This window comes from Scomber scombrus, chromosome 11 (genome assembly GCF_963691925.1).
Source record: "Scomber scombrus chromosome 11, fScoSco1.1, whole genome shotgun sequence".
Taxonomy (NCBI): domain Eukaryota; kingdom Metazoa; phylum Chordata; class Actinopteri; order Scombriformes; family Scombridae; genus Scomber; species Scomber scombrus.
The window spans coordinates 13,512,805-13,537,640 of record NC_084980.1 but is presented as its reverse complement, the minus strand read 5'-3'; the positions used below and the strand labels follow the sequence as shown (position 1 = coordinate 13,537,640).

The following is a 24,836-nucleotide window of genomic DNA, read 5'->3' as shown; positions in this document are numbered from 1 at the left end:
TATGTCTCTCCACAAGTTAACCGTCAATATACATTAAGCTGTTACATTGCGGTTCACTAGCTTTCCCATTAAGATTGTCTGGTCGGTTGTAGCTATATCTGCAGTACCTGTATGTGTACCCACGACGCCTGGTGCACTACAGCTTTAATGCAGTAAAACTACAACACGTGGATTCACAGTTCCGAGCTTGTCACTCACTGCAGAGCCGCAACAACACATTCATGAGCCACAGGCCTTAACGGGGAACACGTGAGTATCCAAATAAAGAATATGTGATTTAAAGTTCATTCTGTGTTTATGTTAGTGTGAAATGAATTGAACTAGCAGTGGAGAGGGTCTTGTCTCAGTGGTAACTAGTGATGTGTCGTTCGCGAACGAGCCGGCTCTAAGAGCCGATGCTTTGTAGTGAACGAGAAGAGCCGATGCCCGTCGGAGAGAGCCGAATCTTCAGCCTCCTGTTCAGCAGTCCGTTTGCTGAGACTCCATGCAGGCAGGGGTGGGAGTTTATTTTGATGGGCACACCATTCGGCCAATCACATGCGAGGACAGACTAGGATCATACCATTATGTGAAAGAAGGAAGGGGGGCATACGCTCCAAAGACAGTGAGTGTAGTGGTACAGGCCAGATACACACAGCAGAGACAGAGGAGGATGTGAGTGCAAGCAAGACAATGTGTTCAGTTGTTCTGTGTTCAGTTCAAGGTTTTTCAGGTGTTTAACAGTTTGATTAAAATGTTAAACATACATTACTGTATTTTTTTGTAATGGAAAAAATGCATACAAATAAGGCTTTCATGAAAAGACTGAATGAAAACTTGCTTACCAATACACAAACCATTCATATTTACTAAATCAGGCTAATATAGAACGCTCAGAGTGATACTAAATGAAGAGCCGTTTGGGAGCCGTAAGAGCTGGCTCTTCTAAGGGAGCCGAGCCAAAAAGCCGAATCTTTGAAAAGAGCCGGTTTGCCCATCACTAGTGGTAACCCTAGATTGTTGACGTCTCGCGAGATGTGTGCGCATCGTTTACCACTACAAATATTTGTAAACTGTTTTATGATGTGACAACGCCGGGGTTCATAACCTATGTTAACCTATGTTCATAACTGGTTACGTTTGGGCACAAATAACGACTGGTGAGGGGAAGGGAAAGATAATGATTTGGGTTAAAATGACTACTCCCGCGAGATCTGTGTTAAGGTTTCTAGGGTTACCCTGTAGACTCCTACGAGTTTGTTAAACCTCGCACAAACTGGCATGTATATCGAATAAAGCTGTATAAAGTGAGAGAGTGTAACCCTAAAAACTAGTTTCAGTGTTGAGCTGAGTAGATAAGTAAACATGACTATGCCCTGTGCTGGCCTCTAGCACAACTTCACTCATAAAGCATCAGAGTTCGGACCCGCTTCAGGCATTTAAAGGTAAACCCACCTGTTAAGTTATTTAACAGAATTATAACTTAGCTTTGATCTTTCAAGACATTTCAATTTCAGGCTGTTTTAAATGAATTAAAATATAATTTAATGCTACCCTAATTGAGTACGTGCTGTCTAAATGTTAGCTATTGCTACACATGTCAGCAGATGTAAACTGCCACCGTCACCGACAGTGAACGCATCATGTCAAAAAAATATTGTTGTATTACAAAAGAAAAAACAATAAATAAAAAAATAGCATAATGTGTGGTCAACCTTCTCATATTATTTACAAATGTTTTTTTAAATCCATATACTAAAATTCCTGAAAGCTAGTCTAAAAATCTTTTTTTCTTTTTCAATGATGAACATTAGTTCTCAAATACAGTCGATGAGATACATTTAAACACCAAAAACACTTGTTTTTTATGTTTTGATAGTGGTTATTTTTCTTTGTTAACCCTGCAATACTTTGTTTGTTATTTGTTCTTCTTAGTTTGTTCCCTGCTAAATCTTTTAATTAATTTGGATTACACATTTACTTTTTAGTACTGATGATGTAATGTTAATTAATTTATCACGTAAATACATTAAGATGTGGTGTTATGTGTGTTACTGTTCTGTGAATACTTCAACAAATATTATGTAGTATATGTAGGTAATTAAAATAACATAATTGATTAGCCTGAGAAAGAGAAAGAGAAACATTTTTTAGAGAGCTCAATGTAAACAGAGATACTAATTGAATATGGCAGGAGAGGAAATTTGCTTTGCATTGAAACAATCCCTGAAACACAAGATACATAAAATAAATAGAACAGTAGAGCATACAGTAAAAATATGTACAAGCACACTTTAAACCAACCAAGACTGCATAGATATCATGTACATTTACATCAATTGAAAGCACTTTACGGTTGTGATGCCGTTTCGATTGAAGCTTTATAGGATGTTTGAATTGGAGAAAGCATAGTTGAAACCCTGCATGAAGAATTCTGCAAAATATGTAAATTGTACAGATGCATGCAACTCTGGCAGCACCGACAATAAAAGCAAGTGACCCAAGTTTTAAAATGCCAGAAGAAAACCATAAAAAGGACCCCTCTCATTTGATTTATCCTAAGGCTCAGTGAATTAATGTGTATGTGAACTGACTGTGCTGATCCTGGATGAGAGCTTCTGAAAATATAATCACTGTGAAAGCAGTTTAAATGTTTGATTCTGTACTTATAATTTGCCACATGTCACACAGAATATGGACCACCTGCCAGATGACAACTGTCGGTACAAAGATGTTGACTACTGGGACGAAAGATACAAGACGGAGAAGTGTTTCGACTGGCTGGGCAGCTTCTCCAGATTCCAGCATCTTATAGAAGAACACATCAAGAAACAAGACTCCATTCTGGTACTCGGTTAGTAGTTTGAAGCTATTCCACTTCGAATCTGCATTTTGGCTGGTGGCCTCTTCTTTTAATCTTGTTGCCACATAATGCTGCATAAAGTTTAATATTCAGCTTCACTCTGAACATATTTGAGTCCAGCTGGGGACTTTTGTTAGGACTCTCTCTCACCACACATGTCCTGTCACCTCTTCACTGTCTGCTGTCACCATTTATCATCATAACTGTCAGAAGTTCATCTTGGTTGTCAGTCCTGTCGTTATTATCACTGCGTACAATCATGATAACCGAGTTTCTGCACCAATGCAGAGTTTGATATCATGCCTGAACAGGATTTAAAAAAAAATCCTTTTCATTCAACAAACAGCCATGAATGTAAATCCCTTAATGGTGATTTAAATCAGGAACTATCATCGCCAACTTTCTGTCAGTATGTTACAGACACATTTCAGTCCATACCAAAAACGTTCAATAACCATCCCTATCTTCATCACTTTACTGAGGTGCAAGATGTAGCCAAGAAAAACCCTGTTTGGTGTTATTTCTGTTACAAACTTATACTAAACATAGCGTATTCTGTCTGTGAATAATATAACATAGAGTTTGTCATTTATTATTGATAGAAGCAACACTTTTGCTTTAGAGTGAAGCTTTCACAAATGTCCACAAGATGTCACCTTTCCATTAAAAATAAATTCACATCTCATGCACTCTCACACTACCTGCAGTACCTGTTTTTCAATGCCCTGAAGCTTCTGTAAAACACGCTACAAAAACATTTGAAGCATGTACAAGGTGTTCTGACTGCTGAACATTGAGTACGTCTGTACAGGAACTGAAGCTGATTAAAATATGAAGCAGGCCATTTAAGGTATTAATGAATGACTGGGGGAAGTGTTCTCACTGAAAGCACTAATATGCTCTCTCCTGGGTTGTTACTTGTTTTAAGACTTTTTTTGTCAGTTTTATCATTTGCATTTCCAATCAATATTAGAGACCTGTGCATTACAGACAGCCCTGCTTCTTCATTGGACTGTTTTATCATGGTGGTTGTGATCAAATCGCAAAGCATATTTGACAAAGACTGATTTATGACGTTGTAAATAAGTAGTTTTAATGATTTGTTATCTTGTTCATCATTAGACAGAATAGTAGGCTGAAATGTCTGCTGTGAAGTCTTATGTTGTTAGACTGTTATACCTCCACAGAAGCCTAGAGGGCTATGGTGGTCTACATCTTTTTCTCATGCGAACCTTGTTTATGCATGCACCGTGTGTATGCGTGTGTGCATGTGTGTTTGTGTGTGTGTCAGGGGGTTTGTTAAATTTGTGTCAGGGAGTGACAGGGGCTTTCTTCTGTGTGTGTGTGTGTGTGTGTGTGTGTGTGTGTGTGTGTGTGTGTGTGTGTGTGTGTGTGTGTGTGTGTGTGTGTGTCTGTGTCTGTGTGTGTGTCTGTGTGGGGGTAAAAGTGGGAGGGGAACTTGCAAGGTTGTCAGAAGTTGGGTATTCTTTGCCCAACAGAAAGCTCTCCGCTGCTGTCTTAATTCCTGCAAGACTACAATGCCAGTATACACACAGCTTCATTATACCTGACCTATACCTTCATTATATAGGTCTTTCCCTTCATGTGGATGACGATGGTGCAGTGGCCTGTAGGCTTCGAATCACGTCCCTACAGTAAGCGAGGACACTGACAGACAGGTGGGCGCACATTGTATGCAGCCTCACTTTTTTTAATGTGCGTCACAGGCACACTTACAGCAGAGGTTTGAGTGGGCTCAGAGACTCTGGAGTCTGATATATGAAATATCCTCTCTGCATTACACTGCAGCAAGGCAACACCAGGGCAGACCACTTCCTGCACACTGATTTATATCCAAAGGAGAGCCATTATATTGTTTGAGAGCTCTCATCTCAGAGGGCATCTCTCCCTCTCTCTCTCTCTCTCTCTCACTCTCTACTCATGAAATCATGGAATCACACGTTTCTGTCACCCGCACGTGTTGCGGTCTTCTTCAACAACACACAGATATGGCTGTATAGGGCTATATAGGGAAGCCTACTGTAAAGATGTGTGAACCCTCACGTGTTGCAGACATGAAACGCTCTTAAAAGCACTTAAATATCATCACGCTTGGACAAATGCCTGCCACGGTCGCACACATTTCCCAGCTACTCTCATTTGTCAAGTCTGTAAATCCAGAGAGACTATTGGCTCGTATAAAATGACACAGTGAATTACTGTCACTATAGGGCGAGGGGGGCATAACTTGGCAGGGAGATGGGAGAGGAGGGAAGACGTAGAGAGAGGTTTGAAGCGCCACAGTGCTGTTTTGTGTGTGTGATGAGTGGATACAGGGAAGGGAGATGGAAGAGAGGTAAATAACTAATCAGGTTTGGGCTTCTTCATTGTCTCAGATGGAGGTCATTTCCATTAAGATCATCTGTACAGCACAGAAAGGAAGAGAGAAATGAGGGAGGGAAGTGTGGATGAGGAGAACCAGAACACTGTGCTACATGCTGATGACAGTTTCATTTTCTTTCTCCTATCTCAGTTTGTCCTGCCGTTTCATACATTTTCATGTGTTTTCCCCCCACAACACTTCTTTCCATTCTGCTTTTCTAACATTTGAAGCAACCAGCTTCCCCATCACCTTGTTTTCCCTCCCCAACTTCTTTCTAACCTAGTTCTGACTTCAGATATCACTCTTTCTTTGCCGTGATCCCCCACTCAGCAGCATTAATCCTTCCATCCAGACTGAAGTTACGAACAGACCTGTCTTACTTCGGATTTGCAATAATCTCAAATCAAACTGGATAATGCAATAATGCATGATCAAACATTAGTGTCATCCCTACGGTATCAGGGATGTGATCAATAGAGATGGGTGAACTGTGTAGTAGCAGCGCCACGTGATCATAGTTGTACTACTTTAAAAGACAAGTGATGGTCTATATTTAGGTAGTCAGTCACCCCCCCCCCTTTCATGTCTGTGATATTCTTTCTTATATTTATATATATTCTATTTCTTATACCATCAAAATATTTAATGTTCCCTCATTGGCACTGTAGTTTATTTTAAGTCAAATACACATGCATCATACTGCTTATATACTCACTAGCAGATCAGAAAATATGGTAGAAAGTATCCCCCAACATACGAGGGTGGACATAGAATTTCATTAGTACCTTTCTAATCCTCCAATTTTCCAGTCCTGGAAAAATTTCATGTTGTCATCTTTTGTCAGCGTGTCCAGAGTCTCCTGCACTTCTTCATGGATTTCTTCCATGGTGATGAATCATCTTGTAGTTGTAAACATTAGATGCTTAGCAGCAAATCTGATAAATACTTGTCTTGAGTGAGAAAGCAGCCTGATGTTGCCTACCACAAGAGTGATCCCAGTCTCTTGCACACAGGGAGGCATACAGGTTATTAATTAGACACTGGAATCGGATCGTTACTCTGTATCAGCTGATACCTAAAGCCCAGGTTTCAGTTATTCAGCTATTTTTAGGAAATGATTTGGCTTTTATAACAAGTATGTATTTGTGACCTGTTTGGAGTCTGTACTGAGTGCCGTGGACAGGTTAGTAAGTCAGTATGTCCAGCATTTCCTTTTAAGTAAGAAAAAAAAAATTGTAATTAAAAAATTTAATTAAATTAAAAATATGTAAATAATCACTAAACTTAACTTCTAACAGGACATACATATCATAACAAAGCAGCAGTGTAGCTGTGTTCACTTCATCTTGTTGTGTAATTCTTGACTTTTACAGTTCACCTTCTTACATTCACAAAAAGTACAAAAACAAACCGTAACAGTATTTTTATATGAGGATCAATTCTCAAAAGGATATACAGTATTGATCCTCCCGTCCCTTGTGATAAGGTGGTGAAGTCATACACAATAGATGCAGTGCTGCCTACTCAGACGACCACTTTAACCACTGAGACATGAGGTCAGTGTTGTTTCAGCTTTAAAATGAATTTAAGGCTGACTTTGCTTCTTACTTACAGATTAAAGTACTGTAACATGTGGAAATTAACACAAAATTGAACTATTATTAATATTGTTATATAATATTTGAAGGCGCTTTGTGTCCAATAAGACTCCATAATATGAGATAAGTGCTCTTTACTGGCTGGACTGACTGCATGGTAAGCTAAAGGCCTGAGGTGGTGTGTGTCACAGCATTGCGTCAAGCAGACCCTGACCCTCCACCTGACCTGTATGTGTGTTCGCAACATTACCGAGCATTAGCAATGATCAGCTCGCACACGGTCCAGTTCCTGCCTGCCACACAGATACGGCTCCTTCTTTTATGGTCTGCTCCGGGCTGCTGCCAATGATGTAATGACCCCATGTCTCTCTGTGGTCAGCGCTCATGCCTCGCTCCCCAAGGCGATGGGGTGATGATGTAATGGCTCTGTTCTCCTGCAGTGTGTATGGTAGAGATGTGTGTGTGTGTGTGAGTGTGAATGAGTGAGTTTTTTTTACACGTCAACATCAGTGCACCTGAGAGCATGATACACAGTCTGGACAGACAGATGAAGAATATCTTTGTTCTTCAGCATTCAGGGCTGCTAAAATATATGTGTTGTAGCATCAGTGCTGATATTTCTGTAATGGCAGACTTATCTGAAGTCCTCGATAATAAATAAAGGGAAATGGCTATTACTGAAGCTTTCTCAGAACAAAACACATGCATATTTTTTTTGATTTGTATTTTCTCTTGAACAGTAGATGACCTTATTTGAAGTTATTGGTTTGCTGCACAGGGGTAGACTAATCTGTACAGCTTGTCTATTGGTGTGTGTGTATGGATGTTAAAGTTGATCTGTCTGACAGTCTGTATACTGTCTGAACATCAACTATTCAATGGATAGCCATGAAATCTTGCACTAAAATGTTGATACGCGCAGGGTGAAAAACTTTGAAAGACTTTGAACACCTGACTTTTTCTGCCTCTGTGTGAGTGACAGCTGTGACTGGATTGCGTTGCATCGAACTGCGTTGTGTTGTCGGGTGATCCATCTATCCCCATTCTCCTGAATGCGGCGCAAACATCCACTTGCACCCAAGAATGAACTCATTACATTTTGGTGGTCAAAGGTCAAGGTCACTGTGATTTCACGTCCTTCCCATTCTTCTGAATGTCATATCTCAGGAACACCCTGAAGGAATTTCTTAAAAAATGTGTCATAAACGTCAACTTGGACTCAAAGATTAACTGATTAGAAATGTAGTGGTCAAAGGTCAAAGGTCACTGACCTCACAAAACACATTTTTGCCATAACCCAAGACACTAAATACCCTTTTATTATATTCCCTCAAAGTCATCAGAGTCTGGACAGACATGGATGTAAACTGCAACTTGACTCAACAGGTTCTTTTTTGAAATACAACAGCATGTAATGTTTTTTGCTGGTTACAGATTAACCTTGTGTTTTTTGATAGAAAATGTAACATTTTTGAGTGTGAAGGATCATTTCTGACCTTGGAAATTATTTAAAAAAAAACAATCTCAACTCAAGGAAGACTTCACTAGTTTTTGCTGGGCCTCTTAACTGTAATTCATGGTCTTCAGTAGCAGAGGATAACTTCATCTACTCATGGTGACTGTGAGATGTAGTTGAAAGTTCCAGAAAAAATTGTAAGTAGGTAAGTTTTGTCAACATGAATTTCTTTCGGTTTTATTTTTGGACAAAACAGGCAATTTGAAAAAGTCAGCTTGGTTAACTTGTGATTGGTAGTTTCCACTATTTTCTGACATATTATAGACCAAACAAATACTTAATTAATCAGAAATATAATTTGCAGGTTAAACAATGAAGAAAATAACAGTTAATTGCATCCCTACTGCGCATGTACAGTAATAGGCTTTAGGGAATGTTTGACCCTCCCTAAATGTCCTGCATTGCTCTCTCTTTTGAGCTCACCCACTGACGACATCGGCCTGTCACTTCCTTCGTCTCCTGAGGGTGATGTAAGCAGTGTTTATTGGCGAAGGAATAGCAAAGGCCCCTCAGTGTGACTGTTCAGCCAGCTGTTGTAACTATGTATGGGCCAGTGTCTCGACTACAATGACATTATGTGTTTTATAAAGAACATTACTGCATACTGGCAACAATTTAACCCCTCTAACGCCTTCCTTCCATCACCCGCTCTGTCAGCTCGCCCAGTCTTGCTCTTTCATTCTTCACACACCTGCTTTTCTCTCCCCCTCCATCGCATCCTTCTATCACCTCATGATGCCCCCTCACTTCCTCCATTTCCTCCTCGATGTCTCACCTCTCCTTTACTTCATTATCCATTGCCTCACTTTTGCCTCTTCTGCCCTCTCCCTTTGCTTGTCAGTATTTGATATTAAAGACCACCTGGGTGCCCGGAGCCAGTCCAGTTATATATAGCTGGAGCAGAGGTGTTTAGTATCTGCACTTTTCACTAGCTGTTGGAGAGCAAATATCTTGAGCTACGGCTCATTCAGATATTGGCATCTCACTCGAGAAGTGCACCTTTTATTGAGTAGCTATCTGTAGTTTCTGCTGTTTGATCTTTATATACCTACATATATATCTATACATATTTGTCTCTGTCTCTCTCTCACACTCCATGTGTATATATATAATATACTGTAATGTTTTATGCTATTTTTCAATGTGAGAAAAACTATTGTAATTTAGACAGCTGTGCTGCTGAATAAAATCAATCCTGAAATGGTTTTGCAGGTCAGTTTACCTGGTTGTCCACTGGTTGGGTGGAAATCTGTGCAGTGCATGTCACGTAAGGGGATTTGATTTCACTGTTTATAGGGAGATCAGAGGTGATGATCCTCTCACGTCCATTTTTCCGCAGTGTTAGAAATGTGCACACACATAAACACACTCAGATACAAAATGCTGATGGGATGGAAAGTCACTGGCAACACGGGGAGGTAGTGAGTGAGAAAGATTTGAAGTCAGGAGATATGTCTTAGCAGCTGTCAGAAGATCCCGCTGACATCAGATCCACTGCTGCTCATGGAAGTTTTTCCTTTCCAAACTTGAGTTTCTCCATTTTTCCATTTTTAACCTTCCCTCGTTTCCCCCCCCTCCTTTCCCCCCTCTTCACTGTCCATTTTATCTTCTTCACTTATTCTCCCCTCTAGTTTCACATTTCATTTTTTTCCTTCCCTCATGCCTCTCACTCTTTGCACAGACCAGCACGTTCATGCACACACCTCCCTCCCCGCACTTGGAGTAACAACAGCAGCGAGATTGTGAGGTACAGGCAGCTTTCAGAGGAATAATAGAACTGAGAGACGGGCCTCGGCCATTTCACGCTTGCCCTTCCTCTTATTGATTGCAGCCCTTCCTTCCTGTGGCGACTGAAGGCGGAGCGTGTCTGATCAGATAGCCTTGTATCTGTCCTCCCTGTGTCACTGCTCTAGTTTGTGCTGGCGACTTATTCACGGTGGCGTTTAAGCAATCTGTTGGTTTTATGTATTTAACAGTGGCCTAATTCTACAGTAATTACCTGGTTTTAACGGTCAGATAAGGTCCTTGCATTGATAATACAGCAGGGTCTGCATGTATTGTTCGGCCACCAGTCAAAATAATGAGAAGGGAGGAGGTAGTTGTGTTGTTTTTAGATGAAATGGTTTGTCATAGCACAGTAATGCAGTGATAAATGGAGCTGCTCAACAAACAAAGGTAGTAGAGGTTGTTTTGTCTGCAGTGTCCTCTGGCCTCAACTAGAGGGAAATTAGCCCTACACACACACACACACACACACACACACACACACACACACACACACACACACACACACACACACACAGTGTCCATGCACACGCACAAGTCACTGCAGTCATCTGCCTTCACCCAGATGTGCTGAAACATCTGCAGCAGATACAAAACTGCAGCAGATGAGGTGTGTTGTATGGAGGGTGGGTTGAATGAATGAATGGCTATAGGGGTGAATGAATGAAAGAAAGAAGAACAGAGGACGTGGAAGTGGGTGTAGTTTGAAGGACATTGATCCATACCCCCCCCATCAACCCCCCAATCTACTCTGTTCCTCGCTTCCTGCCTTTTTCCTACCCTCCCCTCTTTTCAGCATCCGGATTGGCTGTTTTCAGTTTTTCAGGGAGCCCTCACCATGCGGCAGTCAGTAAGTCAGTAGGGGCAACCCTCTTTGCATCCTGCCTGCTCCTCCTCCTGGCTCTCCCCTCCCGTTCCCCCTCCACTTTTTGCCGCTGTAAGGAGTGGTGCTGTTTATGAATGAGCCTCAGAGCCGCAGAAAGTGAATGGAAAATAAGAGGGGGAGTGAGCAGATAGGGGTCCAGGCTGAATGAAATGCAGCAAAACAGGGAAGAAAAATGGAGAAAGGATGCTGAATGAAAGTCACAAGGGTGGGAGGGAGCAATGGAGGGGAGGTGGTGTGGTGGTGGTGGGGGGGATTGAAATGAAGAAGATTTGAAATTTTATTGGAGAGATATCCACGCTCCAATTGCTGTATCCCGTCAGAGGTATCACTCTGTGTGTGTGTGTGTGTGTGACTGAGTGATAATGTCCACCCTCATAGGTATGCAGATCAGGGAGGATGCCTGCACCGGTGGCTGCTTTGCCTATGAGCCAATGGGAATCTCCACTACGTAACTAACACACACATTCGCACACACATATACACAGCTTTCTCTGCAAGCTGGTGCTCCGTGCTTTGAATAATAACGGGGTTACCCGGGCAACCAGGCTAGGATGATCGATGGGCCTGGCCCTGATAAACAGAGCACAGAGCGAGAGTGCTTGTGTGTGTCTGTGTGTCACAGGGTTTCTGATGTCGCAGTGGGAGTTTCTTTGTTCTGGAACAATTAGGAGATATCTTATTATCAAATCTCTTCCGACCTGTGATTATAAGTGTGAGGGTGTGTGTGTGTGTTTGTGTTTGTGTGTGTGGGTCTGTGTGTAGGCTGCACACAGGCTTACAGGATGTGTGTATTTGTCTTAGCAGCATTGGAGGTGTGTTTGCAGTTTGTGTGTAGACGTGGAGGGTTTTTTTTTTTTTTTTTTTCAATGACACTGAACGCCCTTGGTGAGAGGGCTAGTGCAGGCGGACTGTGGGGGTGACCACACAATACCACACGCACTACCCTGACTCATTCACTTACTGTAATAATATGGCCATTGGAAGGGGAGAGGCAGCGTGGCCGTAACTCACTCCCACACAGAGTGCAAATTATACAGCAAACCAATGAGTCTGACCCAGTGCTTGATTTGATTACATGCGTGTTGCATGCAATTAAGTTTTTGTTTTTTTGTTTGTTTTTACACAACTGCTGTTGTTGTGAGATTAACCCAGTTTGTTGGAAAGCGTTTAATGCTTTGGGTGAGGGTGAAGATCAAAGATGTAAAAGATGTTAAGGCAGTAAAGGGTTTAGCCAGGAAAGACTCCAGTGAAGCTTTAGCTTTTATAAGAAGAGACACGCATAGAAAACACAATCTAACCAAATCATAGCTGCTTCAGGAAGTGTCTCACTGAAGTAAATTGTGCTGTAAATATGGCTTGAGCAGTTTGCAGCGATGTTTTAAATGATACGTTTTGTATTTGTCAACATATCATAAACAGTGAAAAAATATTACTAATTCATCACCATGGAGCTATGGTTTGAATTCCTTAGACAGTGTTATGTATTTTCTACTGGAACATACCGTAAGTAGACACTAGTGTGTACTTGTGTGACTATCATCATGAGAACCAATTAGAGTTTTATACCTGGGAAGTGAGGACATTTTGGCTGGTCCTCACTTTCTGACACAGCTGTGTACTATTTGAGGCTTCAGACTTAGTTTTAAGGTTGAGATTAGATTTGGGTTTAGGATCAGTTTCAGCGTTAGGCATTTAGTAATGATAGTTTAGGAACGGGTCTAGGGAATGCATTATGTCAATGAATGTCCTCACTAAGATAGCTATACAAATGTGTGTGTTAACGGGGTAGGTTTTTAAAAAAATTACCTCCATTATACTGGAATGGAGGGGATTTTTATAAACCTACCCTACCTAATGGAGTTTTTTGTAGGGGCTTAAACTAATAATTATTTTGATTATCAATTAATCTGTCGATTTATGGTAAAAGTTGACCAATGTTTCCCAAAGCTTAAGATGACATCCGCAAATGTCGTCTTCTGACCTGACCAACAGTCTACAACCCAAAGATAACAAAAAAAATCTATCAATTTTTCTTTAAAAATGTATGGAATGATTAATTGATGATCAAAAAAGTAGGTGATTAATCACCCGTTGATCAACTAATTGTTGCAGCTCTTGAATTTTGTTTGTTGAGTTAACAGCATTGAAACATTGTATTTAAGATTTTAACAGCCACATCCCTTTCCAGAAATAATGTCCCCATTAAGTAGTTTTAATCTGATTATTTGAAAGCTTAAGTCCACAACTGAGTGCACATCATCTTTCCCCAACCAGTCCACATACAACAGTCGCATTTCCATTGCATGAGTGCCTGCAGATGTGTTTGGAGTGTCTGTTGCTGTGTGTACGTGTGTGTGTCTGTGTGTATGTGTGTGTTTGTGTGTGTGTGTGTGTGTGTGTGTGTGTGTGTGTGTGTGTGTGTGTGTGTGTGTGTGTGTGTGTGTGTGTGTATAGTAGGGGTGTAACGGTACACACAAGTCACGGTTCGGTACGTATCTCGGTATGGGGGTCACGATTCGGTACAACGGGAAAAAAACAACAGAAAATCACATGTAAAAGACTAGCTTTTTTTCATTTATTTTGAACAGACAGCAATTGACTACAAAATAAAAAAACATCTCCTGTTATAAAAGTAACAAATAAATAGAATAAAACATAAGACAAATGTATTAGGAGGGTTCTCATTCTGTTAATACAGAGAAATAGATAGACTGAGGTAGTCAGGTAGCACTTCTTGCCAACTGGCAACTTTGGTAACATCATTATAAGAAACATTTTCAGTGTTGTATTACAAAGCTAAATGTAAACTATACTGGCACAAGTCAAAAAAAAAAAAAATACAAACACAACTGAATAGCATCTCCTGATGAAAATACAAAATAAATATGCAAAATATGAGAAAATAAAATCTGTGCCTTTAGGAGCAGTGCATCACATGTGTGATTAACTGATGCTGTTAGGTCAGCTATGCACCACTTGAGAAGGTCCTAAAGTGTCATTCAATTTTGAGTATTTTCTTTCAAAAAAATTAGTTTGTCTACATTGTCTGTAGTGAGGGCAGATCTGCTGGCAGTAACTATATCCCCTGCAGTCGAGAAAACCCTCTCGCTGGGGACTGAGGTGGCAGATACAGTCAGGTAATGCTTTGCCAACATGGCTAAGTTAGGATAAAGAGACTCATGAGCCTTCCACCCCCCTCCAATCAGGCTGGTTACTCTGCTCTGTTCTAAAGAGTGGGCTAAAAAGTTCTGCCATGGCTGACTTCTTTGGTGGAGGGGAAGATGCTGCCTCAAACTGTGCCGTCACTGGAAATGAAATCGCCTGTGATGAAGTTGAAATCAATACATACCTGTTCAGCTCTGCTCAGGACTTCTGTGACAAGATCCTCATCGATTTTTTGTTGGCAGGCAGGCTCCAGGTGGGGAAGTGTTTTGAACCTTGGATCCAAAGCAGTGCACTTTTGAAGGAAATCCTGAAGCCCAGGCTCAGAGTACCGTTTTTTACAGATTTTCTCTGATCGCATGCTTGATTTCCCTGACAGTAGGAATGTCCTCATCATTTTGTTCTATATATTTCAAGATCATTGTTTTCAGTGGTAAGATCATAGAAACTGATGGTGCTATTTCAGTGCTCAATATTGTGGTGATTGTCTTTACAGGCTTCATGATCTCAACCACACACTCTGCAACGCTCACCTCCTGATCAGTAAGATTGGCTATTTCCTTGTTCTTGAGGGACCTCTCGCAGACCCCAGTCCTGCTTCATTAACTGCATTAACACTGTTTTTTGCATTGTCTGTGGTTACTGCAATGGTTCTGGGCTTTTCAAGATTCCGCTCTGTTACTGCCTCTTGTAGCTTCTCAGCTAAATGAGTGCTGGTGTGTCGTTCATACACTGGGTGCGTTAATAAAACTGTATTTTTCATTTCCCACTCAGTGGGCGGTAACCGTGAGGTAGCTTTCAGTGGAACGGGAGGTCCACCCATCAGTTGTGAGGGCAACAGCTTGTGCAGTAGACGGCTCATGCTCCAACACTGCTCGTGCACGCTTGTAAATGGCAGGGACCACAGACTGGCTGATGTGCGCACGGGATGGGACACTGTAGCGTGGCTCAAGCACCTTTTAATAAATACTTGAAGCCGGGCTCCTCTACTACGGCATATGGGTGCATAGATGTTGATATGTATATGCCAAATGTTTTTGGCCCTGTCTGTGTTAATGTCAAGAGGTGGCTTAAAATAAGCGGGGATAAGTTGTTGCACCAAAGACGTTTTTTTCCTCGCACCAGTGACAGATATGTCGGGGTGATGCCGTCTTATGTGGGTTAGCATGTTTGAGGTGTTGCCAGCGACATTCCGCACCTCCGTACCTATCGCACCACTCGCGTGCCATCACCATTTTATTGTACTGGGAAGCCAAAGTGCTCCCATACAGCTGATTTAAATGAAGCCGGCGGCTCCTCCAACTCCGCACTTTCCATCACTTTTCTTCTTCGTCCTTTTTTGTAACTACTTCTTCTTCTTCTGTAATGACTGTTTCTGGCAGCTTTTAGGCTCATTACCGCCACCTGAATTAAAGTGAGGACTCGACTTTTTAAAAAACTCACTCAGACGTATTCGTCGTATGACTGCGTGCACCGAACCGTGACGGTTCGGGACGAATGCAAATACCGTTACACCCCTAGTGTATAGACACTCTCTCACATCAACAACTATATAATACACTTAAAAAAACCTTCTACATTGGTGTGGCGTGTGAGTGAATTATCGTCATGTAGGCCTAAACCTGAAAGGAAGTCATCTCTTGGAAAGTCCATTTGTTTTATGTTATAAGCACAAGATTGTGACAAAACTGTGTGTGTGTGTGTGTGTGTGTGTGTGTCTGTTGAGGCGAAGGAATATATTGGTGATTTGAATTCACACAGCCACCTCTGTTTGCACTGCACCCTCCTGCATCACATTACCCTCCCTCCCCTCTCTAACACCTCTTCTCCCTTCCTCCCTGTCCCCGGCAGAGAGGAGGCGGAGGAGGAGTAGTAGGAAGGAAGAGTAGCTGGTGAGAGGTGCATCTGCAGCCAAAGTCAGCTCTCAAGAGCTGAAGTGTCATCCTGTAGCTCGCTGTGCATTTCTCACAAAGAAATTATGTCGACCTCAAAGAAGGGTCATTGCATTCAGAGTTGCACTGCTGGTATGTCATGAATACAAAGAGACAAGCTTCCCTTGCTGCGACAATCACTGCACAAAAAGAAACTTTTCAGTGACCTTTGAACATTTGGATCTGTGATTCTTGCGACAGACTTTGTCCTAAACAATCATCATGTAAGATGTGAAAATAAGGCAATTACACTGTGTAAAGACTTGAAGAAGCTTTGAGAGTGACCTGATTTCATGGTGCTCATACAGGGTTTACAAATGACTAAATGAGCAATACAAATATGCATGATGCAGGGATATTGGAGCACTTATGGACCTGTTAAGCCAAGAGTGATGTAGCCTGATAGCTTCAGTTTCAGTTTAAAGTGGATCCAAATGATCCACTTCAATCTTCAATGCCTTGAGTATAAAACAGCATATTTTTCCCTTCCTCAATTTGATAATTGGCTAATCAAGATTGCACAAAATGTTATGAGGACACACTTGTATCCAATTGCTCAGCCTATTCAGACGTGGTCATGGATGCATGTGTGTAGATTTGTAGTGTAATATGAATAAAATTCACTCCTGACCCTGAAGGACTAGTTAACTTTGTACATAACTAACTCTGGTGCATATACCTGAATAAACCTCAGAAATATGTGCTAATGTAATACTGCATACTCATGAACACACACACAATTGACCAAATATGCTCACACACAGGCATTTATACTGTTAACTTAATGTGTAGAACTGTACAGAGGCAGTGCTTTTATCCAAAGATTTTAGTGCCTGTTTGTGTCACAGAGAGAAAGAGCAGGGAAAGCCCTGTCAGCGAGGTAATGGCACACTGTGTGCGTCATTGATGTCCCAGTGCATTTAGCTCTCTGCAGTGACGCACTGTTGCTGCAAGCCTGCGGTAGTAAGGAAGAGTGATGTACTTCCACCGCCTGTGGGGAGATGTGATGTGCATATTTTGAGGTCCGATTGTGAACCCCCCAATAGACTGGAGACACAGTGACTGGTTTCAATTAATTTACAGAGCGTTCATTGAAATGTAAACCGTGCACTGAATAGACCAATGCTTGATTTTGATGTCTGCTGCTGGCTGAAACAGTAAACTTCAAACACTGTTTCTTAATTTCATGCCACATACTGTACTGTTTCTTAACAGTTTGTACTACATGCGAAGAAATTTGTACGAACAGAAAATAACACAACCTTTTTAATCAAGTGTTGACTTAAGAATAATACTGACACCACACTTAAAAGAGAAAGAAAGTAGCTTTTCCAAATACTTGAAGCAGTTATAATCAATAGTTTGACATTAGGGATGTCCAATAATATCTGCCCTCCGATATTATCGGCCGATATTTACTTAAAAATGTCATATCGGGAAGTATCAGGGTTCAGGTTTTTATAACCGATGTTTGTTCTGTAGGCTTCAGCATTTTCGAGCCTGCATGAACGCAGCATGGGACGTTTACAGGCGCGTGCTTGATGACGTATAAAAACAACAACACGCTACACTCATGGGTCGCTAACCGTGGCTAACAAGTTCATAGCGTCCACCACCATGTACACGAACACACAAATCAGAAAGGAGGTTTACCACCTCGTTGTCATTTTTCGCTGTTATGTTTTCAGTGAGTCGCCTCTGTGACGTCACCATCAGAGTCCGGTGGGTCTTATCTGGGTCCTACTCTGCTATGGAAACACAACAGCTGAGAGGACCGAGTGAGAGGACGTTCTTGTAAAGGTCCCGCCTCCAGAAACAGGGCTTATGTCTGTGGTTTGGAACTATTTCCAAGTGTGTCCTACAGGTAGTAAATTTGCAGTTTGCAATGACTGCAAAGAAGCATAATAAATTTGGCAGTGCCATATTGGCACTTTTTTCCATAACTTAAGTTGAAGTTGTTTGCTTATTTTGCACAGACAGTATTTACATTTGGAAAGCCATGTTGCATTTATGTATGCATCCAATGGGGCATCACAATACAATTAGGCATAATGTGTTAATTCAACAGTAGGAGATATGTTATGTTGTTTCCTAACAGTTTTGGTGTAAAAAGCCTGCATATATCGGTATCGGGTGATATCGGTATCGGAAATTAAGAGTTGGACAATATCGGAATATTGGATATCGGCAGAAAAGCCAATATCGAGCATCCCTATTTGACATTAACAATGGATCACATGATTCTGTGTATGTAAAAGGTGTCACTCATAGTGATGACCCTACAGAGAATTATCACCCCACTTTACAGTCCTGCCCAACTCTGCTGAGCATTTTATTGTCTTTCAGTTCAGTGTTTTGGTTTTATAGTCTGCAGCTTTACTGTACTTACTCTACTTTACATTACTTGCATAGCACCCAACTGTTGACACACAAAGTTGACAACTAGTTGTTGAACATTGTGGAGGATTTAACTAGTTAAGAGGCAGATTTTTCCCTCAGGAGTTAGTCAAGTCTAAACCGAGCTAAAAGAGAGAGTAAATATTGACTTACTTTAGACAGGTGGGCACACACACCACTCTAAATTAATGCTACTGTTGCTCTATATCAGATGAATCCATAAATAATGGACAAGTTGTTATATTAACTTAAACGGTGATAAAATCTCAATATCATGTTTAACAGCTTGTTTGTGCTGCCCCCGAGTAGCCACAAATCTGTTAAAACAGGTTATGATTCATCATTTTTAGTTTTTTCTAAATGTTTCCTGGAGCCTTCTCACCACTCATTTATTTTCAGCTGTGAGTTGCTCCTCTTGAAGTGACTCTGGTATTAACAGCATTTTCACATGTCGTACTGTAGCAGGAAGACACACAGGGGAAATCATTACATTAAATCATGATTGCATTATTGTTGCACTTCCATATCTTCCACATTATGCCTCCAAACCCCCTTGTCATCCTCCCCTGTAAGACCATTTTTGCAGCAATAAATACTGATGCCTCTTTCTTTGTGTGTGTGTTTGTGTGTGCGCGCGTGTGTGTTTGTGTTTGTGTGTGTGTGTGTCCAATAGGATTTTTAGGCGAGTGCTGGCTTTTTATGAGACACTCTTACGTAATGCTGGTTGTAATGCTGCAGGCACAGACTAACAGACCTGCAGCTCCACCTCTGCATCTTTATGTCAGCCTGTATTTGTCTGTCTCTCACAGCCTGACTGTCTGTCTTTCTGTACATCTCTCTACATTGTAGTCTGAATATCCATCCACATATCTGCCAACATTTTTTTCTGTCTGTCTTTATGAGTCTCCGTCTGTCTGTTTGTGGATCAAACTCTGTCCAAACCTAAATCTTTGCCTCATTTTCTTGCTGGCTGTTCATCTTTTCTCTCCATCTCTCATTTCTGATATACTGTAGCATGCATAACAGAGTTAGTTCGGCTTGGTTATGATATTCTTATGTAATACTCTATTTGCCTTTCCTCTCTTCTTTGTTTCAAAGAAACACACACATACATCAGGGATGCACAGTTCTGGATAAAAAAAAAAGGGATTCACTATTTTATTCATGTAGAATTTAGATTACCATTCGCTCTCAATTTTTAACAGAACCCAGGTTTTAATAAAATGACTGCCTCTGTAATCTCTGTGGGTTTATGAGAGCTTGTCTGGTGTGTTGACATGCCATTTAAGGTTCCTTTTTATGTTTGTATAGATTGACAGCAGATATTTTCTGGTTATATATTTGTGGCTTTCATAGCACATATTATATTATGTGGTGACTTTTCAGGGGCTTGTATACTGTACAATTGTGGTGATGTGCAGTTTTGTAATAATCTTGCAAACACAGCCTAGTCTAGTATTTCCTTACTCCTCTCACTCCCAACTCAGGAGTGAGAGGAGCACTTGGTTTAAAGCGAAGGACCTTACTGCTAATTCAAGTACTGCAGAATCACTGTCACGTAAGAATGAAATTCCATTAAAGTAAGAATCATAATTGGCCTTTTTTTCTGTAATTAATCGTGCAGCCCTTACACATACATTTAGGAGACACACACATTTGAAAATCCTTAGATCACCAAAGTGACATGAGGAGTCGGAGAGGAATCTATGTCCAACCAACGAGTCTAATATGAGATATCAGCTTTTCTTGATTTGATCTAATAAACTTATTCAGATTAAAATATATTTTCCAAGAGAGATCTGAGAACAAGAAATATTCATAAGACGATAATTCAATCAGACAGAAACAATACAACTACCCAATAAACAAAGAATTGCTAAGAAAACGTTAAAAGAATCATAACAAGATTAAAGTTTGAGAGCAGTTTGCAGTTCAGTCCATTTTTGCATGGTGCATCATACCTGAAACCAGTTCTGCCAACACAAGAGTATACCTGAGGGATATCTAAGGTTAAGTAGTTGCTGGATCATATGCTGTAGTTTCTAGATGTAAATGTGAGAGGAGATGTGAGGTAGTTTGGAAGCTTCAGCAGTAGAGCTTCATAGATGAATAATATGAGATGTACTTTTCTTCTTTACTGTAAGGAAGTCCAACTAATCACCAGCATGACAATACACAAAATCTCCAGACTGACATGAATGAAGTTGGAAGGAGGAGAAGAAAAGACAACTTTTATGTTGAATGTGAATCTTGAATCATAGTCTGCTGTCCAGAGTATTTGTATGACTCAGCAAGAGTAATATGGGTGCCATTTAAAGTTTTAATGGCAGGATAGTTGGGGTGACTGGTGGAGGAACAGAATATCATGTACTTGCTATTTTATGCTGTCTGTGATTAAGAAATGATATGGAATTTCTTGTCAAACATGACAAAGGTCAATCAAACACACCTGGCTTCAGCTACGTGAGCCAAAGTTTTACCCACTGAAATCTGAATGCTGATACCTGGTAAAGTGGCAGTTCTCAGAAAGAAAATCGTGTTACTATTTGTGCAACAACCAATCTGACATTCCATCACAGTGCTGTGGCACTGTTTCTGGTTTCCTGCTGTGATTTCTACTGATTTAACAGTTTCATTCACCCTACAGTTATTTAAAAAAGAGGTCAATTACTTCCATTTCAAGAACCTACTTAACATTATGTTGGTGGGCATGCACAGATGTAATAAAAATAGTAGGGTAATTGGAAGTATTATATTTTTCAAACTGTTTTAATAAGTGAATTTCCTTCAAAGTTGCCCAGTTATTAATTTTAGTCATTATGTACTATATTATGTAGTCATTATGTAGGCTTCATGTAAATGCAGCGATGCACTGACCTGTGACCCATGCCACGCTGGATAAGAATCCATGAACGACTAACAATGAAACTAATCCCTCTGATTCTTTTCTCTTGAGGACAATTTGCTCTCAGTGCTTCTCTGCATTGCCTGTATATATTACTGTGACTATGGGTGCTTGTATGAACTGACCAGAAAGCAAATGAGGGCGTTCAGCGAGACAAGTCAAAGAGTACAGGAAGGGCTAAAGGACGTATGCGTGCATGTGTGTGAGAGAGAGAGAGAGAGAGAGAGAGAGAGAGAGAGAGAGAGAGAGAGAGAGAGAGAGAGAGAGAGAGAGAGAGAGAGAGAGAGAGAGAGAGAGAGAGAGAGAGAGAGAGAGAGAGAGAGGAGAGAGAGAGAGAGAGAGAGAGAGAGAGAGAGAGAGAGAGAGAGAGAGAGAGAGAGAGAGAGAGGATTAGTGGGGGAAGCAAATCAGTACTCTAGCTCGCTGAAAGCCACCTGTCCCCCCAGTTTCATCACCGCACATCACTGACTTCGACTGGCCCGAGCCTCCTCTGGTGTCTGTGCCACTGGGCCCGCAGTGCGCTGTTGTTGCTGTCATCAACAAAAAAGGCTACGTTATACTTATTTAATAGAGTTTTCTGAGCATATTTGAGTTCCAGCCTTTAAAAAAAAAAAAAAAGAATAAGCTGACTTTACAAACCCTAAATACAAATACTGAACCCCACATTATGCTGTTATACTGACATACTTTTTGGGTTTGGTCAGGCAAATTAGTAAGTAAGTAAGCTTTTAGGAAAACATGATTGGCATTGGATCGACATGTTATATGCTAAATTATTAGTGTATATGATTGCAAAAATATGATTTCAGATGAATTGATAGTAAAAATGATCATTACTTGCTGCCCTATGCAATGTAGACATGCTGCAGTTGGAGTGTCTCACCACTTTAATTACATGTCAGAGTCACAGACAACACATAAACAAAAGTTAATAACTGGAGCTTGAAGTATTGACATTTCCCTGTTGGAGTGGAACATAATAATCGAAGCGGATGTGGAATGGCGCTCACACTGCCTGTCACGGTCAAACTGCATTACAGGGTAGTGACTTTAAAGGTATTCTGAGGAAGAGTCTCAGGTTTGGATAGAGGGGTTATCGTGTCCGATGGTGCCAGGATTAACTAGTGTCGTTAGAGCATAACAAACAAATGTGTGCATGCATGGCCTATATTAGCCTGTACAGGGAATCAGAGAGCAGATGGTTCTGCCACGGTTTGTAATGCTCTGTTCACTTAACCTGAGAACTGGGGCCTGCATACCCACTGCCATCCCTAACACACACACACACACACACACACACACACACACACACACACACACACACACACACACACACACACACACACACACACACACACATACACACACTCACACACACACACACTCACACACTCACACGGATAAATAAAAGGAAGACACTCAAAGAAAAAGTAGTTAGTCAGAGATGAGTCTGAGATGGAGAACAACAAACCCACGAGATTTGAGTCCAGTGTTTTGTTTAATGCAACACACTCTTTCAAGACAAACCCTCCCACCCATACTGTATTAAATCATGTTGGAGTCGCTGAGAGTACTGGGAGACAAACCCAAACCACCACTGCAGAGTCAGTTCCTCTGACTGTTGCCATGGCTACCTGCTCCCCAAGACAATATTTATTTAATAACACATTGTTATGCATTCATTTAACTGTTGGGCTGTAATAGGAAGGTGGTGCTCTTGTTTCTGTGTGTGAGCTTAATGAGTTGGAGAGACAGCAAAGACTGCAGCATACAGTATGTCATTAAAAATATTGTGTGTTTCAGACACAAGCAGACAAAATCAGATTTCTAGCCAGCGACTGTCAACTTTGTTAACTGAAATGACTGTCGCTAGCAGATTTTGTTAGCAGAAGAAGGCTAGCTAATTAGGGTGGGGGATCAGTGTGATTTCTACCTCCGGCTGACCTTTAAATGTTTCCAGCTGACTCATTACAAAAGTGATTCTCGTCAAAGGAGTCTTAAATCTTTGCTTGATGTCAAGGAGAGCTGTGGTTTCTGTCCCCCATCACTTACACTGAAAGTGTATTAGGAAGGGTCAGTATGAACAGGAGGAATGATTACAGCAAGAAAAGAAATCTGACATCTGACTGTGAACTTATACTACAACTTATCAAACTTAATTTATCCTTCAAAGCCAAAAAATATCAGGAAAGTAAAGTAATGTAGTTAGGCGTAGTGATTACATCTTATGTTAGAGCTCAAACTGCTAGCAGATTAAAATACAGTTTAATTCATTGCTAAAATGTTTGGTTTTGTGATTTTGGACAAAAAAAAACCCCAAAACAGGCAGGACCTTCCAAACTCTTTGAATGCAGAGCTTTTACTAGAGCACACAGCTTCGGCATGTGGAGAAAAGCTTGACAGGCCTGCCGTGCCTAGTTACGGTTGCTAAACTACAATTGGACAGTCACTGTCAGGGGAGGGGCTTAGTGAACTGTCAGTTTACCTGCTAATGGCTTCATGAAAAAGAGAGAGAGAGAAAAAAGAAGGACTGGAAGGAAAGACGGAAGATTGGGAGAAAAAAGAGAGTTGAGCTGCAGATTTTCACAAATCCCACTGTTGGGAGACCTTCCAGACTGCGTGTTCCCATGCAGATTAAATCCAACACACACACACACACACACACACACACACACACACACACACACACACACACACACACACACACACACACACACACACACACACACACACACACACACACACACACACACACACACACACACAGAGAGAGAGAATACACTTATTTAAACTATGTCACCCATCACACATAAACCCAAGCCGGCTGATAGTGCGATGCATGCTGTCACACTCTCCCTCAGGTTGTGCCCATACGATGAGGTTTCCACAGTCCCTTTAACAAGATATAGCTCTTAGTTTAAGGAGCCCAGGTCCCATTTGACTGCTGTGCTGTGCATTATGCTTGGATGATAAATGTGGTTCATGTCACGGTATGCTGCTTATGAAGCTGACGAGTGCTCAGTCCATGACTATTTGATGACGAGAGAATCTGAGAGTCTCTCTGGTTTTTACACTGTGCAACATTGACACATGCACCACGTCAGCGCTCGTCTTTTGAATCTTTGTTTTTCTTATTGTTCTCAGCATTCTTTGTTCTCTTCCATTTTACTCCTCCGTGTAGATAATTTACTCTTGTATGTAATCTTGTTGTACACGTCTCTCTTCCTTTCTTTTCTAAATTACCCGTAAAATGTCTCGCTTTTCTCTTTCCTTAAACTGCTTTTTTGACTCTTTCTCCTTTGCACTCTCTGCTCCTGCCTTCTTGTTTTTCTTTTAAGAGGCTCGTCACGAATCATGGCAACCACTCTCACACCTCGCAACTCTGTCTCTGCTTCCTGTGCATGCTCTGGTCTGTTTCTATGCCCGTCTAT

At 41.1% G+C, this 24,836-nt stretch overlaps 1 protein-coding gene across 1 annotated transcript in view; it reads left to right on the top strand.

Annotated features, from left to right (window-relative positions):
• Positions 1 to 24,836, top strand: part of ece2a (endothelin converting enzyme 2a) — an 83,317-nt gene continuing 58,481 nt past the window's right edge. The window contains exons 1-2 of the mRNA XM_062429018.1: positions 1 to 249; positions 2,671 to 2,833. Coding sequence (XP_062285002.1) covers positions 2,674 to 2,833 — 160 coding nt within the window. The 5' untranslated portion in view covers positions 1 to 249; positions 2,671 to 2,673. The remainder of the gene's footprint in view (positions 250 to 2,670; positions 2,834 to 24,836) is intronic.